The following is an 18,653-nucleotide window of genomic DNA, read 5'->3' as shown; positions in this document are numbered from 1 at the left end:
TTTTTTTTTTTTTTTTTTTTTTTTTTTTTTTTTTTTGGTATTAGGGATCAAACCCGGGGCCTACACATTTGCTAGGCATGTGCTGTACTACTGAGCTAAATCCTGGGACCTGTTACTTTTCTTTCATGAGACATTAAATGTCTGATAGGCTTTGAAGCAATTTAAGCTCCATGAAAATTTTGTTGGCTCTGTTCACTGCTAAGTTCTTAGGGCCATGAATGACAGCTGACACACAGTAAGTGCTCAATAAGCAGTTGTTGGAGATTAAAAATGAATGTAAATATATCTATCAAGTGTAATTATATACTCGTGGATCTGGGTATCTACTCTCTGCTTCCCCCCACCTCAATTACCTACATTCTCTTTTAATTTGTTCTGAGGATACTGGGGGGTTAAACCCATGGATGTGCTATCCATTGAACTACATCCCTAGTGTTTTCTGATTTTTCTTTGAGACAGGATCTTGCTAAGTTGCCCAGGCTGGCCTCGAATGTATGATCTTCCTGCCTCAGCCTCTCAAGTAGCTGGAATCACAGGTGTGCACCCCTGTACCTGGTATGTTCTGATTACTTTTAATGTTGGAACTGCTTTGAATTTTCTTGGAAGGGGAGGGGATAAATTTTTACCAGCCTTCAGGGACTTTTGGAGAATGCAGATATGGTTGGGGAGGAACTGCCGGCAGTGGAAAGGCGGTGGACGCGCAGAGGAGGAAGGAAAGAACTTGAGCTAAGGCGTGGGTGCAAGCACAGTGGGTGCGAGCAGCAGGGGCCACCTAGGGGCAGCAGCAACTGGTGAGAAGAGCAATAGGAGAGCAAGGGAGGCAATCTGGGAGGTACAGCAGGCCCACTGTGTGAATGTACCCACTGTGGACACACCACAATGAGCAACGAGCCCAGCTTTAGGGGTCTTGAGTTTCAAAGATGCTGGGATTTGGTCTGCAAGCCACCAGAAACCTTTGCGACATCTTGAGCACAGATGTACCAGGGTGAAGATCATACTTTAGAACTGTTCACCTGGCAGGTTTGGCCTCAGGAAGGGCAGGAAGAGGGCCTGGGAAGGACCAGTGAAGAGGTCTGGTGATGAGAACCTGGGGCAGGGTGGCATTGAGAGGTGACGGGAGGGAGCTGCTCGGTGATTGCTGGGAAGGGAGGGGAACTGGAGGGGGAACCCCAGCAACCTTTTGTGCACCCCTTACATCCACTTTGAACTATTTATCTTTTTATAGCTTAATTCTCAACCTCTCAACCTTGAAGCCTGGATTTCTGTGATGCTTCCATTCCTTCTATGTCCCTCCATTCAGGGCAGGAAGAGTCCCAAGAAAGGAAGAGCCTGCAATGGGAGCAGGGAGGCAGTGACACCCCTCAGGAAGTCCAAAGTTCTGAGACATGGGGAAGAAACTATGATCATAGATGATACCTCCGGATAGCAATATTGTCTATTGCTCTGGCAATATTACAAATTATTACAGTATTACAAAGGGTTTTCACTAACTCACTCTTGCTCCCTCCCCAGGAGAGTCTGGGATATCAGGGGTCAACAACAGGACTGGGGTCTCTGATATTCAAAACAAGCCTTCCTGTTCCCTGAGAGCCCTGTGTCCTCCACACCCACATAATGAAGCGGACAATAAAAATATTACAATCTGATTTCTAATAGCAGGGCCAAGACAACTGGGTAAATAACTCACCAGACTCTCCCCACATCAAGAACAATCATTATTATTATTGCAGTTATCATTATTACTACCACTTGGGTAGGCCTTTTATGTTTTCCATCTGAATAGCCACTTATCACCGCCTGCCTGAGGTTTTCCTAAAGGGCAAGAGAATTAACTGCCACTTAATATATTTCCATATAATTAATGCCCTTGCCTCCCAACATTTTGCTCTGACATCCACAAGAACATTCTCAGATATGGTCCTGTGTTTGGATTTCTTATTTCCACTGGGGATGGTGGTGGTGGTGGTGGTAGGTTTGGGGATGCAGCTCTGTTTTTCTAAGAATTGTCTAATAAAATGTCCTGGTAACCACCAGGTTTGAAGAGTTCCATAGGAAATAATGAGGCAACCTGCAAGGTTGGCCAGGGGTCTGAAGGAGAATCTGGCCTCTGATTTTTACTACGGTCTCAGGAAGAGACAGAGGTTTGGTTTATTCCTTTCTATTAGCCCCAGATTTTCCCAGTGGGGTCACCCTTTGATTTGTGCTCCAACTCAATCTCCTCCTCATATTATGAACATTCAAAAAGAAACTACGCACAGGTTGTAGATTCTGTTTAGTTAAAAATGTGATTTTGTCTGCTACAAAAGTGAAGTAACCATTCGCTGAATATCGCCTCAAATCTCAGGTCTGGGCCCCCGGAAATACTAAAATTCCAATAAACGTGTTTATGTAGCACTTTTGAGTCCCGACCAAATAGTGACTATCAAATGAGACAACTTGCAGGGAATCTGGCTGCCACCTCCACCTGGCAAGAGCCTCTGTACCAGGCTGTGCCCACATGCATACACATTAATCCCAGCTTAATCTGTGCTCCACCTTTAAGGCAGGAAACAGAAAACCTACCATCTTCAAGAACAAGGGCATCAGAGAGGGAGCTATCTTCACTGGCAATGTTTCCATCTGCAAGACAAAAATAACAAAATTCTATGATGTTAGCACATTCCCGAAACAAAGCCCTATCTGTAAGAGCAGAGTGCTTGCCACCCCCATATCCTCTTTCTAATCTGAAAGGACATGTACAATGTAATAAAAATGCTGTTGGGCATTTCTTTTGATAGTTCCCATGGTGGGTCAATAGCTTATCCTCCCCACCCCTGACAATGCAACGTACTTCTATCTTTGTGTATTTTTGCTCTTGTTCCCGGGATACTGTGGTGCAGAGCAGCTTAATATCTAATACAAAGGCTGCCCAGCCTGGTTAAGCCACATCATTGTCCCAGCACAAATGCAGGGCATGTACCGACTAAACCAAAGGAAGTCAACGGCTATTTATTCCACAAATGTGAAACTAGGGTAGGAAACTTAGCTTTGCTCGCATGGCAATAAATGGCTTCTCAATAAATTCCTGAAGTCATTAGCAAAGAAAACAAGCATGCTAAATACAGACTCCATCTCTCTAGACACCATTCAATTAAGAACACGCCCAAGAGGGAGACAGTAAAATAATCCTCCCTCTTTCACCACTGGGGAAACTGAGGTGCACCCAGGAAGGAGGGGTTTGTCTGAAGTTTGTCTGATCTCCTGGCAAAGTGAGCAAACCTCTCCCAGCTCTTCAGATTTCAAGTTTAGTGTTTTATCTCTTGAAATAAAAAAAAAAAAAAAAAAAAACAAGCTAAGGAGCTAAGCAGAACTGTATTTATTCCTGATTTAAGTGGGCCTTCATAATGAGGGCCTAATTTCAACCCATAGAAAGTAGATTCTTGAGCAGTTAAAAAAAGAAAAGAAAAAAAAGTCATGGAATATAGCTTAGTGGTAGAGCCATTTCCTAGCATGCGCCAGGGCTTGGGTTCAGTCCTCAGCACTAGGGAAACTGTCTTGCTAGGAGCAAGAAATTATCTTTTTGCTAGGTGCCCGTGGCATGTACCTATACATCCAGCAACTTGGGAGACTGAGACAGGAGGATCACAAATTCTAGGCCAACCTGGAAAACTCAGTGAGACATGTTCTCAAAATAAAAAATAGAAAGGACCAGGGTTATAGCCCCCCATTGTGGAATGTGCCTGAGTTTAATCCTCAGTACTGTGGGGGCGGGGGACAAAAACAAACCCAAAGCTGAGGTGTGGACAGAAGGATACAGGAGTTGGCACAGATAATGATTTAAAAAGCAATTCTGTAAGCAGACCCAACAGAATAGCCCTCATTCAGGCACACCTAAGAGTAGGCTTTCCTGTGGCCACCCAGCAAGATGGTCATTCCTGAGCTGCCCTACCCAGTTGGGGCTCTGGATGCTTCTGTTGAGCTGGAACACCCCAAGTGCCTTAAGCGGGGCAGAAGCAAGTCTCAAAGGAAGCCTGAGACAGAGAAGGGCTGGCTAAGTGCAGCCCTGTTGGGAGTGGGAAGTTAACATGGTCCTGGCGAAGCAAGCAGGGTAAGGTAGGGAAGAATGGGCATTTCTAAATTCCTAGGGCAGAAAGAGTTCTTATAGCCAGTTCCTCCCTCCTCTCCCTCTAGGAAGTCATGTTTTCATATTCTTTGACAGATGTGGACACCTAGGAGACAGAGGGCCTTGATTCTGGCCTTCTGTTATCTCAAGTACATCACTGCTTCCCTAGTAAGCCCACAGTTTTAGGTTGTAGATACATATATATAATTGTGGTAAATGTAAGTTGCATTGGATTCACCATTTTAATTGTTCAATAAGTGGTACTGGGTGCATTCACACTGTTGTGTGACATCACTGCCAGTCATTTTCTGATTGGGTAACATTTTAATTCTCCAAACTGAAACCCAGTACCCATTAAGCAGTAACTCCTCCTTCCCCTCAGCTCCTGGAAGCCTCTATTCTTCTTTCTAGAACAGAAGCACTGCATTATTATTATTATTATTATTATTAATTTATTTTTTGGTACTGGGGATTGAACTCAGAGGCACTTAACCACCGAGCCACGTGCCCCCAACCCATTTTCATATTTTACTTAGAGACAGGGCCTCACTAAGTTTCATATTCATCTGTCAAAGAATATGAAAACATGACTTCCTAGAGGGAGAGGAGGGAGGAGTTGGCTATAAGAACTCTTTCTGCCCTAGGAATTTAGAAATGCCCATCCTTCTCTACCTTACCCTGCTTCCTTGGCCAAGACCATGTTAACTTCCCACTCCCAACAGGGCTGCAGTTAGCCAGCCCTTCTCTGTCTCAGGCTTCCTTTGAGACTTCCTTATGCCCCCTTGAAGGAACTCACAGTGTTCCAGCTCAACTAAGTTGCTGAGGCTGGCTTTGAGTTCACCATCCTCCTGCCTCAGCCTCCCCAGCCACTGGGATTACAGGTATGAGCCACTGTGCTTGGAAAGCAGAAGTATTTTATACATACACTAAGAAAGAATATTTCACATACATTTTTTAAGAATTTTCTCATTTAAAAAAAAAAAGAACCGTTACAGCTAGGGGGACTTGATGTTTGCTGATGGGTTTTTCTGGGTATTTCATTCTAGAATTTACCAAACATTGCCATCTAAACTCCCAATCCTGATTGGAGTTCAAGGCAATCTGAGGGGACAGTCCAGTCCTCCCAAGTCATAGCTCTTTTGATAGCAACAGAATCAGCTTGATGGGGGGCAAAGAATTGGCAGGGGGAGGTGGCCTGCAGGGCCTGGTTGAATACAGGAGACCCTGCTGCTGGGTACCGCCCATCCACCTTGCCTTCCACACTTGGGGAAGATGGTCAGGTCCCTGAGAATGGCAGAGCCTGAGCTAGCTCTAGGCTAGGTGGGACTAGCACAGTCAACTGGACTCAGCTCCTGCTGAAGGCTGCAGTTTTGCCTTATGGCTGCAGGCTCCCTCAGGGAGCCATCAATAGTTGGGAATGAGGCTGTTTGTACAATGCTATTCATCTGTGGAGCTAGATGTACTTGTTCACTGTGACTTGCTGTCACATCATTTCACAGGTGGACAATAAGGCACAGGATGGCTAAGCAGCCACTTAGGCCATGCAGGGAGCTGAGCCTAGGACCATGAACAGATCTGCTGTCTGGTTCAGAGAGGCCTAGTGCAGGAGTGGGGCAGGGGCGGCCTGGATGGCACTGACCGTCTATGACCAGTGAAGCCCTCTGCGTGGGTTTTTTCCCAGACTTGATGCGGTTCTCATTGATTGCATTTTCAATCTCCTGTAGCTTCTTCAGTGCATTCAGATAAGAGGTTTTTCTTTGTTTCTTCAGTTTTTTGCTGACATTGGGGTCACTGGCAAGGCGGCGGGCAGCCTCCGTAATCTGGGACTGAATTGCAAACTCTCGTTCCAGTCGTTCCAACTCGGCTTCCTGTGGGAGGGAAAGCCGTGGTTGACACTTGTTGGAGATTCTGAGCAGAGAGCCACCCATCCTCCCCACCCCTTGCCCAGGACCCCCTCCCCCCACCCCCCTAAGGCTTGCTTGGCTTTGTTTCACTGCCTCCAATAAGGTTCATGAACAGCAAGCCTTCGTGCCTATCTGGCTATCATTTCCTTCCCATTGGGGGCATAGGATGCAGCGTTATTTCTAGAATCTTCTATCATTCTTCTCAGGTTTGTTTACATCTGTGCATCTCTTCCACTCACCCACATGTGCCTCTGTCTCACATATTTGTGCCTCATCCCAGTTGGGACACACCCACTCACCTATGTATTTGCAAATCCCTCTCAGACCTATCTATTCATGGAAGCCCTGCTCAGGCTATGACATGACCTTCCATGAGGCACAGACAGTGAGTGATGGCGGAGTGAGTTTCCCCCAGCTCCTTAGATGAGTTTCAGGGTCTCCTGCTTCCTTCCTTCTTGGTTGGCTCCCTCCCACCTCTATCTCTTTGGCTAGGAGGAGTTTTCCCCCAGAGTTCCAGTCCTGGGAGAAATGGAGTCCTGCATGTCAGATATGGCTGGAGGACCCAGACATGCTGTTCCCTGGATGGAGTGTTTGCTGCTGGCCTCTCTGGGCAAGTCATCTCCTCTGCTGATGTACGTACACCAGCTGCTGAGGGAACAGGGAGGAGGCTGCTCATACGTGTATGTGTGAGCATTTGGGGGTGATGCACAGTCCCCTCAAAGTGTCAGTTTGTCTGTTTTTCTATTTCTCCTCTTTCCCAGTGAAGCCCCTTCAGCCGAAGCTCTAAGCAGCATGGTTCAGCTCAGATCTGGAACGTGGGCTGCACCCAGGCCTGCAAGAGAGGTGGGGTAGACTCTCTGACCCCATAGCTCATAAACCCATGATCAAGGAGGCCTCAGTGGCTCCTCCCAATACCCGCAAGTGGCCAGGAGAGACCACGAATCTTGCCATAGGCAATCTGCAGTCACACTAACATCTGACAAGAACTGATCTAACCCAGTAGGAGGAGATGGCCATGTTTGCCGGAATCAACAGGTTTTTCTATTTTGGCCCAATAAAACACTCTTGCTTCTAGGCACAATGTGGCAGGCTGGAGGCCTCACCAAGGACAACATTCCTCCCTGATTTCATTTACTTTTGAGCACTGAAGCCTCAAGGGAGCAGGAACCAGGAGTAAGAGGAAAAGGTGAAGGCCAAACGGAACTATTAAGGGGATAATAAACTCCTTCCAAATCCTTCCAATGCTGGCTGGGAGGATATAGACATGGATTCCTGCCCAGGGCCTTGAAATGGGGACAGAGACCATTCTGTGACACTGGGCTCCACCAAGCAGCTGTTCCCAGGTGGTTACAATAGTCCTGGCTCAAGACACTGACCCTGAGTTTTGTGGGAGTCCAGGACAAATCTCAATACTAAGGCAAGTACAAGGCCGGACGCCCACTCTGTGCAAATGGTTATATGAACAGGAAAGCAGAACACATTTCCAGGAGAAACTAAAGCAGTGAGAGCCAAGAGAGGTCTCTTCCTTCCCAGGGTAACTTTCCAGAGTTTTCCTTTCATGCGCTTAGGAAAGACAGTGGGCAGGGACAGGTAAGGGAGATGTGAGGCACATGGAGTCCTCAGGGCACAGAAGTCAGCTTCCACCGACAAGCAGGAAAAGCCACAGTGGGACCACAGGATGCCCAGGGGGGTATGGACCATTCACTAAAAATGGGGGTGCTTTTAAAGTTTAAGTGCCAGGTATCTGCTCTGCACCAAGGGGAGGTGGAGTTCTTGAGGCAAGTCTAATGACCACTAGGATTTAAAATACAGCTGATCAGATGGCCTCCTAAGTGACACCTTTCCTCCGGCATTTCATCTCCATTTTGAGCAACTGATTTTGAATAAGCATCAGGCAGACATTGAGTACTCAGTGCCATGTTTTTCATATACGATCTGATTTAATCCTAGTAATAACCCAAGGATATCGGCATCATGAATGATATTTCACAGAAGAGGGAAGAGGCCTGGGTGAGCTTTCATTCTGGATGAAGCACTCAGGTGTGTGCACCAGGTCTCCCAGGGATCTGAAACTGCATGTCTCAGGAGTGTCTCCAACATTGGCGCCAGGACACTTGGTCCCCCTCAGGGTTATATTCAGAATAAACTTGGGAAGACACTTCCTGAACATGACCCTGAGCCTTGAAGGTAAAACCTGGCTTTTCACTTCTCTTGGACTGAACCTAGATACTTATTAGCCAGCTGGAGACTCAATACTTTTTAATTTTGTTTTTGTTTTCTCCCTAACTCTGAATTCTCCACCCCTGCCTCAATCAGTGTTCAGCTCCAAGAGGATAAAAACCTGTACTGAAATGAGGCTTTTCCAAACACAGGCAAGTGAGGCCAGGGCAGAGCAAGCGACTTGTTCAGGTTTTTGTGGGGATTTTAGCAACCAAGCGAATTAGGGCCACATGAAGCATGCCCTCATTGCTCTTCCCTGGCCCATGAATCCCTTGCAATAGTAGACACTGCCTGTTTCCCTTCCTCTTTGGTGTTTTCAGATGAGGCCTGGCTCTGAGCAACAAAAGGCTGGGAGAACATTGAAAAGACAAGTATACATGAATGTGACTGGAATGTTCTCCCCAAACTTATTTAAGCCACTTTCAAAGGTCTAGAGTGTTCCACAAACAACTTTAACAGAAATCTGAAGTTTAAAGGCAAGCAAATTCATCCTACCTCAGGAAGCCACATAGCCACTAACCAGCTCACTCAAGTCAAGGTAAAAGGGAAGATGCTGGCCTTGGATAGCAATGAATTAAACAGTTACTGAGAACCTGGGAGCCCCTGGCTACTGGGAAAAATAAGACCAACACCAGCAAGGAAGAACGCACCTCTCCTTTGGGCAGGACTTTCTGTTCATCCAACTTGAAGGCTGTGCCAATCCTTCTTCGAACAATGGGTGGTTCCTCCCCTGGATCCAGGGGATATTCAACTGGCAGCTTGCCAGTGAGCTCCTGCATATGTGAAATGGCATGTGGAGTGATTAGCAGCCAAAGTGGAGCACAGGCTTGTTTCCTTTCCAGGACACGCACACACACGCGCGCACACGCACACATACACACACGCAAATACATGCACACACTGCAACGCAGAGATCACAAACATGAGCATTAAGCACTATGCCAAACAAGAGCTCATGAAATGAAATTCCATCTCTTTGAATGTCTTTGTGAGTCCTCCTTCCTTTACAGAATAGATGCACTTGGTGAAGTTTTTTCCCCCAAAATCAATTTCTGTCAAGTAAACGAAAGTTCTATTGACTTTTGAAATGTTCTAATTTCATTCATTTGCTGATCTCATGAGCATCTTCTACGATGCCCTTCTACTCTAAGCCCTGTGCTCCTTCCACTGTGTCAGATATTTCCTTTTAGATCTAAGTCTAAAATGAGTTTTTTCAAATGAGTTTTTCTTTTTTAAAGAGGAACGGTATCTATATGGAAAATTCCAGAAAAGTGCATTATTACATAATTATTCTCCAAGGCTAACCTTGGAGAATAATTATTCCACTTAGGCCAGATACTCAAGAAACAGGCTAAGACACTAACCTGTATTCCATTAAGAGTTTTAGTAGAAACTGAAAATCTAATCTGTTTATTAGGCTACTAACTAAATCTGTTGTGTGTGTATTTTGGGCTCTGGAAATCTAACTATTGTGAGTACAATGACAGTGAATTTAGTTACCAGTCCCTCAGAGTGACAGGGATCCTGGGTCAAGGCTGGGGGTCTGAGGCACAGTTCAGGATTAGAATTAGGCTCTGTTAGTGTGCTACACCTGGGCTGAATAGAGATCAGTTGGAGTCAGCAATGGACCCACGCAGTGGAGGCCAGGCAGAAGCTTTAAGAAGTCATTTCCAGAGATTAGATAAGGCTGAGGGAACTACTGTGTTCCTTCTATGGCAAAATGGGCACATCCAGGCAAAGCCCAGCTCTAGCTTTGCAGCCCCAAATCAATGCAGATGCTGCACAAAGGCTCAGGGTGCTGCTCGGATAAAGAGGAGCCCAGAAGTGACTTCTCAGAACCCCTATCACCCACACAAACAGCTTTTTGTGCTGGGGAGCCCAGGCCTGATGGTCCAATGGCGGGAAAACCCAAATCCACCCCTCGGACTCTTTCTTCCTCATTGTAAGCATTTTGGAGCACAATGGCCAACTATTTGAGTATGACCACTGTGCAACGTTCTCCCCTGTTCTTTTCTTTCTTTTTACAAAATGTGGTTCAAATATCTCCCAAGTAGTTATGTGTTTATTCAGCAACTTTTTTCATCTGTTCCCCTCAAAGTCTGCCTATAAATAATACAACCTTCTGCGGGATTTATATTGTTAGGACTTTCTTCTTAGCACCTTAAATTTACAAAAGGGAGGGGGGAGGTTGTTAACATTGCCATGGATTTATAACTCTAAAGTGTTTGTGGTTTTAAAATATATTTTTAAAATGAGGCTACTGATTTCTCACCATCTGCTTGAAGGTACAGGACTCAAGGTCTCGATTCTCCAGATATTTAATCTCATTTCGTCCGTAACCAGAGCCCCATGGCAGAGCAGTAATTTAAGGCACTGCTGTGGGGCCTCGGCTTGGTTCCTTTCTTTACATTCTGCCAAAAGCTCCCAGCCTACTTCATTCTGGCTGCCCTGCTCCTGAGGTCAAACAGTTCCTCCCTAGGCTTGAGCTGAGGGGAGTCCTGTGTGAGTCCAGGAACCCAGCAGGAAACCCCCAGCCCTTGTTACAGAAGCATCAAAGGACTAGTGTGGTGGCTGAAGGAACATATACTGACTTCTTGTTGGGCTCTTTCTTCTGCTTGAGTTCTGTTTAAAAAAAAACAAACATAAAAAGCGGAAGCTTTGTTTTCCTTATTTTGCTTGTTTTTTAGGAGAAACAGTGAGACCTTAATAGCTCGAGAACCTTGCCCTGACACTTTCTTACATTTTTGAATGTGGACTCCCTGCTGGGCCGAGGGACTTTTCCTTTTTTAAAAAGTTTTGTTTTTTTAAAAACAAAACAAGACTTTACAAATTATTGAAGGCAGACACCAAAGCCCATATTTTTCAATCCTTCAAGCATATTCTTTATAAAAATGTTGCTAATATTAACAGTATCACATAGCACATTCCCCCAACGAGGCCAAGTGCTTTCCTAAGATTTGCAATGGATTTGTGCTAATGTGGTTCTGCTTTGAGCAGGCTCCGGTTTAAATCAATCCAGACCATAATTAAGCCAAGTTGAAGTGTAATGTGATCTCACTCTGTGGCCCTTGTTTCATTCTTCCTGCTGCAAAGCATTATTATTTGGGGGAGGGGAACACTAAGTCTCTCAGACTTCCTTTGGGAGTCTCTTTATACTTCCTGTTTTGAACTGTTTACCAATAGAGCTCTTTGTCAAGTTATGTGGAGCACAAGCAGCCCCCACACTGTGTCCACGCGTACAAGCCTTTGCACACACACACGTGCCCAGCAATGTGTATTATCCTAAAAAATGAGCTCTCAAACCCTGCTGGCAGAAAGTCATGACTATCTTTACCATCTCTTAAGGTAGAGATGGACACTTCAACAAACACAGAAGTGGCCTGCAGGAGACTATAGGCTTCTGAAAATTGAGACTAGCATAGATACAGGCTTGAGGGGACATTGCTTTACATAGGATTTCAACATATCACTAGGCTAAAATTTGATTTTTTTTTTTTAAATAAAAGAGTTAAAGAAACAGGCGATCATGGGGTTTCAAGAGGACTACTGAACATCTGAAGGGACATCTTGGTTTCCCTGTCGACCCCCAATGATGCTTCATGATGTCCAAAGACAAACTGCAACATCCTCAAGGGAAGCATAAGATAATAAATCCAAGCACAACCTTTTGAGTTGCAAGTCATTCTATTCAATAAGGTAATGTCACATAAGGAAGCGCTTTATAAACTGAGGTGTACAGTGCATGGATAAGCAACTATCAGCATGACTTTCCACCTGGCTCCTGGTGGGGTCAGTCAACACCAACCTGACCTGCTGATGGTGTCCCCTCCAATGCTCCAGCTGTTTCTGGCAAAGCTCATCATGGGGGTGTGTATATTTTTAACCTTTGCAAGAACCCTCCTTGGGAGGCGCTCGGCATCGTCCCCACCCTTGCCTTCTGTCCATACTTAGGAGCAATAATGTCCCAGACAACACAGATTTAACTCTTACAGCTTCCCGGAGACACAGCCTCTTCAGTTCCTCCAGCCTCTGGCGCAGGGTTTCCTCCAGAGCCTCCTGCCTGGATTTCAAGGCAGCCAGCATGTCCTTCTTGGCTGACTGAGAGCTATCTGATTCCTGAGAACCTGTTAATAAACAGCAGGGTTACTAGGGCAGCCGACAGGGGGACACACATCTGGACCACTAATGAATTTAACTGGAGTCCACACCGTGGATATGGGTTTTACCCCAGGAATCAGGGGAGTCGGGAAATAAAAGAGGTGCTTGGAGTTCCACGTCTCAGGAGTAGATACCAGCAGTGCATGGAATATATAACTCGTCAGAGGCCTGCCAGGAAAGTCAACTCCATGAAATAGAAGTCTGTCTTTCTCAATTATCTTAAGATAGCTCACACACCTGTTTTAATCTTACTAGCAAATTTTAATACACTTTGCACAATGAAGGGGGAAAGTAAAGTTCAAGTCATTAAATTTATGTTTAATAATTTCTTTTGTTCACTTAAAAACTCTGATTTTAATTTGTTGTTATTTAATTACTTTTGGCTTAGTGTGATGATCATTCCTATTTATCACAAAAATTTTGAAAATGTGGACAGGTATAAAAAATAGCCAGTAAACTAATCAGCCAGAGATTAAACACTGCTATGCATTTTCTTTTGACCTTTTTTTAAAGCACATATATCTAAAAAATAAAACTAAATTTTATCTTTATTTTTCAACTTAATACTGTGTCACGAGCAAATTCCTTCCTAATAGAAGTTATACATATTTTTACAAGCTTTCCTGGATGGAGTAGCTGCGTGATGATTCAAAGAACAGGCTGCTAGATACAAAACCTTTATAGAAGGCAAACTATGAACCAAACAAAAGGAAAATAAGTTAAAATGCCAACCAGAGAATTTAGTTAGACCAAAAGAATAATTTCTGGGCTGCAATGTTTGGGTCCTGAAATAGGTTTCCTGCAGTGAAGCTATTAGACCTTTTCTACTTTGCAAAAGAATAAACTGATGAATATTTTTCCTCTTCTGCCCATGGTGAGCAGAACTATTAGAAATGGGCTTGTGTCACTGGGTATGGATTTAATGCTTCAGATCATGCTATTGACAATAGCATCAAACCACCTCAAACCTAATTAAAGATGAGAGAGACCTCTCAAGTGAAAATTATAATATACTACTGGGAAAAAATGGAGACCTAAATAAATATATATATATATTGTGGTCATGGATTGGAAGGTTGATGTTTTAAAGATGTCAATTCGTCATGAACTAAAAAATATAATTAATGCAATCCCAGTAGGATTTGAAGTGGGGGAGTAGAATTATATGTCCATATGAAACAATAGAATTTTTGGATAGTTCAGTGACCAGATGACAGATTTGAGATGATCCAATCAGAATTTCCAGAATTAACGACCGATTTGGTTTGGTTTCTTCCAATGTTAAAACAAGGAGGTACAGAATCCTGAGGCTAGGAAGGACTTCTATGCTTTTGCATTAAATAGCACTGCTAATCAAACCATACCCCAAAATATACTAACTCTCTTATTTAAAGTCCCTGTGTAGGAAACTCATCCATATTCCCCCAGTTAAACACGCTTCTAGACTCTTGCATCCCTAAGAATGGAGAACACTCAATATCTAAGTACATTTTGACTCTGACCTGCTATTGTCCTTTTCCTTCCCCAGCCCTTTTGAGCTTGAAATTGAGAAGATCTATCACTATAGCAACATCCCACCTGTAGTGCTCTACAGAAGCAAATAAATATGTTTGAATGAACAAGCAAATAAACATTGTCTATCACATACTTGGGTGCTGTACTTAAATTGTGACCCATCTTAGTTAAAAAAAGAAAAGAAAAGAAAGAGTGCCAGTAAGTTGACCCTTAAGTGAAGCTGCTTTCCAAGCTTTGAATTACGTTTGTAACCCACTCCTGGATTTTGACATGCTTCAGTTGCACGTTTCCACATTCAATAGCAAACTCAAGCAAAAGCTGATCCTCACTGAGTGAGGCTCTGTTACCTCATGGTTCCCATCCACTAAATCCACATGGTGTCAGGCTCATGTAACCCATCACTGGATACTATTGCAGTCTCCCTGTTTGAAATGGCTCTGTTTTTCTACCTTCATAAGTCAACTGGCCTGTGCTTATCAGCACGAAACTCTCTCCAGTCTATGTCCACCTAAAGCAATAGGCCTGAATCATTATAAATCTTAATCTGGTTCTCTCGGTAATAGTCACCCAATCCCATCTGAAGACACAGGAAGATTTAATGAGGTACTCTCTGTTCTATCATCTAAAAAAAATATTAAGAATGTAAAATAATACTGGAAGGAAGTCAGATTTCAAATTTAAAAAACAGGCCTTGGGGAAACTTGGGTCCAAGAAGATTAAAGGATTTCTAGCTCAAGTGAAAAATTCATTGTTTTCCCTTTCACCCCTGCCTCACCTCTCAATAGGAAATGATATTTTATTAAGTCAAATCTAAGAATTAACTGTGTTCAAGAATGGCAAAAATCATAACAACATTAAATTCTGGGAAGGAAAGCACACAAATTTGGGACGATTGGGTTTCTAGTTATGGGATTAGTTATAAATTGGCCTTGAGTTACAGGGCTCATTAATGCTACCTAGATTGTTATTATTTATAATGATCAACCTCAATACCAAACCCACAGAAGATGGGCAAGAGAGCCTTGGCAGGCTAAGTGGTCCCAGAGTCCTGCTCCGTACATAGCTGGCAAACTAACGCTGGCTGGCTCTGTTGTACACCTTTAGCCTGGAAATTCCTTCAGGGGGGATACAGAGCCTGAGTACTAAGTGAAATCCCTGTGAAGCAACTGAGCCAGCCTTCTCTGGTTGTGCAGGTTTTGATTTGGGTGGTTACTGGATAGCTGAATAGCGGGTAAAACAGATCTGGGCTTGATGAAGTTTATTCACTAGACGTGTGACCCTTCAGCAAGTTACCTGGCCTCCTGAATTTGCAGTGAAGACCAAATAAGATAATAGCTATGTAGCTCTTAGCACTCTGTTTGGGATAGGGAAACCCTCCATCTAGTGTACATTTAGCACACACCTCACACACACACCCTTAGTAGAATGGGAGAAATCATTGAAACTATTTTTCCCTGTTGCTCAAGGAGGGACTGGTCAAAGAAAAGGACTTCACTGCAGTTCAGTGGAAGACTTGGGCTCCAGAACTCAGCTGTAGAAAGATGTAATCTAGGCGTAAGCAATATTTTTAAACTACGTTTCTGGAACCCCTGGGTTTGCTGATATGCCTCTGGGGCTGCGGCAGATAAAGGTGGGGATGGAGTCAAGGAGATTTAGGGGTTCTTGGGGTCTCTACACTTAAGAAGCTAGAGCAGCTCCACATTAATGTGTCTCAGGAGTGGGCTGTCAGAACACATTTGCAAAGATATCTCATTACCTTTTGTCTTAAAAGGAAATCCACTGTTCTCACCATTGCTCTATGTCAGAGTCTGTGTAATCTGAGCCTGTGGGTGGTGGCCTGCCATTAGGCACACATGGCCACCATGAGGAGAAGTGGCCAATTGCCCAGGAAGAATTCCACAGAAAGAGTTCAAAGGGCATCCTGAGAAGTCCACACTGCTCTGTAACGCTGTCCAGTTCCCGCCTCCTCCACAGAGGCCTCCTAGGCCTCCCTGATTGAGACTGTTGGTCGAACAGGAAGAAAAGAAGCCAGCAAGTTAGGCAGGACCTAGAGGGCAGAATCCCTCTGTGGCTGGCCACCTTAGTCCCCTCGACTGACAGAGAGCTCTAGGAAGAAACTGAGTCAGAGAGAAGCCTCAGGGCTCAGTCAATGGCAGTCTCACAAGGGAAAAGTTCAAAAGCACACAGCAAATGGTTCTGGACTCGGGAACGGAAGGAAGCTCTGCGTCCCTGTGCTCCATCCACTGCCAGTTACTAGAACACGCGCATGTGCCCTCCCCAAGGTGCTATATTAACTCCTTAGAACTGACACAAGGATATAAATCTGATCTCTTTGAGAGGGGCAGTGACCTGTAGAACAGACAGCTGGATTTTCACCTTGTATCTGCTACGAAACATTGTCAAGTCTTGTGGTTACTGACCTCTCGGGGCCATGATGTTAATTTCCAAGATTCACCCAAACATGAAGAATCTACTACTTAAAAACTTACTCAGGAGTCCCCTCCTGACATTAGCCATTTTACTTTGCCCCACAAACTTCTAGGAAAGACAAACATTCTGCCAACTCTGTTCTCATTTCAGTTACTGCTACAGCCTCCAGGGGCATGTGTAATTATCAACCAGTGCCTAAAGGATTTACTTCCTCTTATCAACAGGCCAAAGTAAATATTTGTAAACTTGAATGCTAAACAGAGTTTAATCTGAGTTGTCTTTAAGATTAATGCAGGGCTGGGGATGTAGTAAGTGGTAGAGTGCTTAGCTACTTGGCTACCAGAAGTCAAGAGGGGCTTGGAAAGGTCTGACCAAGTGGGTACAGAAAAGCCCAAAGAAAAGCAGAAGACAGGAATGTTTTTGAAAAACACACCTAATGCATGAACACTTAGCATCAAGCAACACTCAAATTCATAGGAAAGAGTCCGAATATTCTTTGGAAAACCCGAACTGGCATTGCACCCTCCGAAGGCAGAAGTCTGCAGTCTGTGGCTCAGGGTCAACAGTTCTGAGTGTGTGCTCAGGTGCTGTGGCTCACTAGCTCCAGGGTTTGAGCAGGTTGCATGACCTCTCTAAGTCCCAATTTCCTTCCAGGTAAGATGGAGAAGAAAACAGGACTTAAAAAAAAAAAGTTGGGAGAATTAAAAAATAATTCTTGGAAGATGCTAAAAGTCAGTTCAGAACATAGGGCTGGGGTGTGGCTCAGTGGTGGAGCGCTCACCTAGCACGTGCGAGGCCCTGGGTTTGATCCTCAGCACCACATAAAAATAAATATACAACATAAAGGCATTGTGTACAACTAAAAAAATAAATATTAAAAAAAGAACATATTAAGTGCTACATGAATAGTAGCTGTTATTTTTATTAAAAAGTGTTCCTGGCTTTTATGAGCATTTGGCACCCCGATTCCAGAGAGCCCCATAATGTAAAAGGGGAAAAAACACTGGGTGGACAAGCAAGAAAATGTGGGATGCTGACATGCAACCACCATGTCCCTATCAATTTGGGAAGCTCAGGAGGAGCTTTTCCAGAACTCCTAAGCAGGAGCTTCCTACATACAACACTCCACTGAGCATCACAGAAACATTGTTCTCCTGCTCAGAGAAGAGGTCATGAGAGACCAGGGAGGCAGAACCAGGATTTCAGTTTGTCTGTGTGGTGTCTTTTGTCCCTCCAATGGAAACTCCATGAGGGTGGCTTTCTGCCTTGGTCACTGCTGGGTTGCCATGGTAACCTGAGGTAGGAAGCCATCACATCTGCTTCCTGAGCCTAGATTCTTTCCGTAGTACTGCATGGACCAAGATGTAGGAGAAGGAAGGAGAAGGTGGAGCCAAGGTGCTCTTCAGATCTGTGGATAAAGCACAGAAATCTCTGGAGCACCTTCATGTACAGTTGGTATCGGGAGCCAGGAAGAGCAGCCCTGCTTCCAACTCTCACAATTAACCCACCAGGAGGGGGTAGAAGATAAGCAAAACTGCATACCATTGCCAGGAACCCTGAGCCATCTGCATGATCAGCCTGGATTGCAGATTGCACCCACTCTCTGATGTGAAGCCTCTATGGGATTTGTGGTCAGGGAAACTGATATTGGATTAGAGCAGCAAATCTTTCCTCCTAGTTGGTGCTCAGTAAAAATCTAATCGAGTGATGGTAGACTGAAAATATCATGTTTTGACTTTGACTATTTTATGATCACATTGCAATCCTAATCCAAAGGATTTCATTGAAATAATCTGGCCAATGGGGAAGAGAAAGCCGACCATAAAAAAAGAGAGAGACTGAGTGATTTGGTCAAAGTCAGAAAGTCATTTTCAGAGAGAATCTGGAAATCTTTGAGAGAACTAGCCAACACTACAGCCTTATTGGTCACTCTGGAGTCACTGACTGTGTCACTGTTGGTTTCCATTTTCCAGCTGGGAACCCCAGAGGTCAGGCCACTGGGCAGCTGCATATGGAAGGCCAGATGTGGAGGGACACCAGCAGAAACAGCTGCTTTCTTTTTGGTGGCCAACTCATGCAAGGGTCTCTTCATTCAGCTGCAATGGAGAATCTGATCCAATCATCCTAACTCCCCCAGGTGGGCAACTCAGCACCGGATATGAGTGCGCATCCTGCGGGGGAGGCCACAATCAGGAACTGGTTCATGTGTTTTAGACGGGATGCTGATGAACTGCCTGCAGATTCCAGAGAGCAGAAGGGGTGTTTTCCTCTCTGGAAGGAGGGGAAATTCAAAACAAACAGTGCCCCCCCTTGCCTCCCCCCCC

At 44.6% G+C, this 18,653-nt stretch overlaps 1 protein-coding gene across 1 annotated transcript in view; it reads right to left on the bottom strand.

Moving 5' to 3' along the window:
- The window catches only part of Frmd4a (FERM domain containing 4A), a 574,514-nt gene that overhangs the window by 17,284 nt on the left and 538,577 nt on the right, over positions 1–18,653 (bottom strand). Inside the window, 4 exon segments of the mRNA XM_048809187.1 lie at positions 2,563–2,619; positions 5,742–5,970; positions 8,877–8,999; positions 12,217–12,350. Of these exon segments, the coding sequence (XP_048665144.1) occupies positions 2,563–2,619; positions 5,742–5,970; positions 8,877–8,999; positions 12,217–12,350 (543 nt within the window).

This window comes from Marmota marmota, unplaced genomic scaffold, assembly GCF_001458135.2.
Source record: "Marmota marmota marmota unplaced genomic scaffold, marMar, whole genome shotgun sequence".
In the NCBI taxonomy this organism is placed as follows: domain Eukaryota; kingdom Metazoa; phylum Chordata; class Mammalia; order Rodentia; family Sciuridae; genus Marmota; species Marmota marmota.
The sequence above is the reverse complement of the archived record's forward strand: the minus strand, read 5'-3'. Positions and strand labels throughout refer to the sequence as shown.